Below are 3,722 nucleotides of genomic sequence, written 5' to 3' on the forward strand. Positions count from 1 at the left end.
GTGCCTTCGAGTGAGTTCGGAGATATCCCGTGCACAGTCATTCTCGAACAGCGCTTACAATCACCCTGGGAGTTACGTCGGTGACGAACAATCCAAGGAAAATCTAGGAGGATAATTACCTCCTAATTATTCCTCCGGCAAATCGTACGCAAATGCTTGGTAGATAAGATAAAAAAATCCTACTCGTCACGCGGTGAGGAAATAAAAGTAGCACGTAAGCGATAACTCGAAGTGCGGTCATCGGGAATTATTTTTTAGGGGTTATCGGGAAATCCGGAACACCGCGTCTCTTAACCCGGTCCGCGGGATTTCGGAGCGACGGAAAAAATGTATGCCACCGCGATAATAAGCATTGTCGGAGCTTTTACCTCTCGAGCGGCTTTCAAGGCGGGTCCCTCGGGCCATTAAACGACATAATCCCGATATCGCCGACTCGATGGAGATCTTTACTGCACAAGTTGCTTTTACTGGCACATCTGAGACGATAAACGCGTCGAGGGATAAACAAAATGGGAGCGGGAATGATAACTCGGCTTGGCCGCGATTTCCCGCCTCGTGCGGATAATCGGCCCCATCGAGCGCGGAGAAGACGCGGCTTTTGGATAATGCGGAGAGCTCGAGGATTAACGTGCAAGTTTATTCCCGCGATTCCGATTCCGCGACGGAAGTTCTAGGTGCATCCGCGGTACCTGCGGCGACGCTTAGAAATTTCATCCGCAGCTCGCCGCCTCGTTGCGGCCGCTCCACGGTAATCGCAATTAAAGGTACATCCGCAAACACCGAATTCCCATGCCGGTCAAATGCGGCCCTCCGGCATCGTAAGAACCTCCCGCGATCCCGTTTTCATCCCAGGATTTACGGGATATCCCGCGGACATTCCGCCGAGAGCTTATCGGACTTCTGGAGGTCCAGCATGCTTTAATGGACCTCGGGCTTTTGAGGCTGCCTAACCAGGATGTGACGTGTTTCTTTTTCCCCGCGAGGAGGATATTTTCCTCTGTAGACCATCGATGGAATCGCGAATGGGCTCCCTTCGCGTTGAAAAATTTCAAAAGGTCTTCGCCTGGACCGTTGTCGATCCTCTCGTGAAAGGCGCTCTCGCCGGAAATCGAATAAATAATTCCGGATTATTTCAGGCTACTCCAGGTTCGCCCTGAACACGTCGCCGAGTATTTTCCCCCCGGCTACGTTCACCTCCTCGTATCCGAATTTCTGCATGGCCCTCTTGCAAAGATTGTACCAGGTATTTACATACTCGTATCGGCCGACGTCGAAGCCGAAGCCCTGGAAGGCAGGAAACCATTGCTTTAATTTTATCGAAGCCTGGCTCTATAAATTCAACGAATGGGACGCACTGCTCGAAATATTGCGAGGAAAAATGAGGAATACCAACCTCGGCCGTGGAAACAGACGCGACCAAACTGAAATCCGCGATCGTCATGTCGGGACCAGCAGCGAATCGACTGTCCTGAAGAAAGGTATCGAGGGTTTCGAAAGCATTTTCCAAAGCCTCCAGGTCTGCCTTCTGAATCTCCTTGCTTTTCCCACGCAGTATTGGACCCTGGTAAAGGAGGAAAATTGAAGTCGATTAATTGGCACTCATGCAAAAGTGCGAAAAATCGACAGTTGACTCGAGGACTCACGTAGCATCGCATGATGCGCTCGTAAAGCGTGCCATTGTCGAAGAACAGCTTCTGGTCGACGATGCCCTTTTTCTTCGGGTCCTTAGGATACAGGGCGTCGTTTTTGGCGTATTTCGAAACCAGGTAACCCATGATCGGTCGGCTGAAAAACGAATCGAAACGTATCTCCTTAACTCCGGCGAAAAGGTCCTACTTCCTTCCTTTCATTTCTCGTTGAACAAGAATTCAAGTGGCGGAGCACATGCAAAGGATAAAAGTCGACATGAAGCTCGGAGGTATTGCAGAGAGAGCCCGTGCTCGACGTAACTTCTTCCGGGCCAATTAAACGTGGAAGTTGAAGTGCATCGCCGTATCCAACGATTTTTACTCCGGAAAAATAACATCTTGAACAAGGAAGTTGAAAAGAGGGAGCGACTTCTGCTGGGTTAAATCCTTTTGCCCGGGACCGAAGGGACTCCGGAAAATGAATTTCGTCAACCGTACCTTTCCCATAAAACGAAGCCGTTGTCGTCGATGGTAGGAATCACGTGCTGAGGGTTCATCTGGAAAGGGGAGAGAAAATTATAAAACGTTCTAATAAGGTCATGCAGATTGACAAGGTATTTCATTACGATGCTTGCCCGACGCGGTTCGATACACCGCATCGGGGATAAGAAGGTAGGATGGCGATTTACCTTCGCAAATTCCGGTGTCATGTGTTCACCCTTTAATAAGTCGACGGTCTTGAGGTTGAGATGAACGCCCACGGCTTTGGCCAGCATCATAACGGCTCGACATGGCGGGCTGGGCGGCAAGTAATAAAAATCTACAGTCATCCTTCTTCCGATTATTGCTCCTTTGATCCCCGCAAAACAGACTCCCTTTTTGCTGTCGGGAATCTCGGCCCGCGAGTCAGCAAGCTAATCGACGCTCTTTGTGCTTCCTTCGATTTATGATTAAGGCTAGTGATCGGGAAAAGGCGGGGTTCACACCGCTCGCCCCATCGACGACCACTGGAACAATGGGGAGGAATAAAAATTCGATTTTAATGAACCTTCCGGTGCAGCCGCTTCCTGAGGCTCCTTCGGGAATCCGGTCACCCCTTGAAAAAATAAAATCAGGGCAGTTTCGACCCCTTAGGGAGTCTTTAGGTTCCTCAATTTACGGGGAGCATCCGTTCCACGTGGATGAAAATCACGTCGCGTAAAAAAGAATTAAGTATTGGAAATAAAATTAATTGGGTTATAATGTACCGCGTAAATCGAGGTAGGAGTACCTCTTCGAGTACGCGGCTTCCCTTGGGCTCGATCGATCGATCCACTCGAACTGCTAACCCTGATCGGGGAATAATTGGGAAAGGTCGATTATCGGTGCGAGGTTACTTCGAGTATTCGTCATCGTCGAGGACTTACCTGTCAGTGGCGTTTGCTCGAGGTGAACGGCTCCTGCCAAGGTTTTCTACCTCTGGTCCACTTTCCAACGATCCGACCTTGGCTGCTAACGAGCTAGTTATGCAACGACAACGCTGTCGCACGTAATGTTGTTTTTCGAGCCGATGGAAACGCGGCTCGGTCGGTTTCGGGCACATCAAAGACGAGGCTCGGCTCGACGAGTCCGCATTGTCCCGGTGGAGGGTAGCAAGGGTTGCCATGGCGACGTCGGCAAAACACTCGTTTGACAGACCACGTGGCCTGTCAACCGACGAGGGTCGATGCGTGAGCCACCTGTCAGATGCAAATTTTCGATGACGGATCGATCGGCTTCATTATTTTCATTAATTCCCCGGGTTAATCGAACGACTTCCCGCCGAACGGAAGCACCCTTCCCGGAGTTGGGCGCATCAAGGGCACCCTTGCGAATCCACCAGAGAACTCCATGGACGGATGGACCCTCGAGGGCCTCCATTTTCCTGTCATTATTTCAATGAAAATCACCGATGCTCAATGCTCGCGGAATTGCGGCCAACGAGTGGCCTCACCAACGAAATAAGTGCAGAAACAATGCGCGCCTTTTCGGGCCTGCACTTCTGTCTCTCTCTCCGCGCGATCAAAGTGTCCCGGGATTATTAACATTTTTGCTTTATGCGATTTATTATAGGCT

At 50.4% G+C, this 3,722-nt stretch overlaps 1 protein-coding gene across 1 annotated transcript; it reads right to left on the reverse strand.

Annotated features, from left to right (window-relative positions):
- Nucleotides 1–1,074: 1,074 nt before the first annotated feature.
- Nucleotides 1,075–2,513, reverse strand: LOC105701275 (glutathione S-transferase 1-1). Its single transcript, XM_012427896.2, has 5 exons — nt 2,318–2,513; nt 2,127–2,185; nt 1,644–1,785; nt 1,394–1,561; nt 1,075–1,284 (listed from the first exon to the last, which is right to left on the reverse strand). The coding sequence occupies exons 1-5, from the start codon at nt 2,456–2,458 to the stop codon at nt 1,138–1,140; spliced, it is 657 nt and encodes a 218-aa protein (XP_012283319.1). The 5' UTR covers nt 2,459–2,513; the 3' UTR covers nt 1,075–1,137.
- Between the last annotated feature and the right edge of the window lie 1,209 nt (nt 2,514–3,722).

Source organism: Orussus abietinus, unplaced genomic scaffold (assembly GCF_000612105.2).
Source record: "Orussus abietinus isolate OABI.00-Male unplaced genomic scaffold, Oabi_2.0 scaffold5, whole genome shotgun sequence".
Lineage (NCBI taxonomy): Eukaryota > Metazoa > Arthropoda > Insecta > Hymenoptera > Orussidae > Orussus > Orussus abietinus.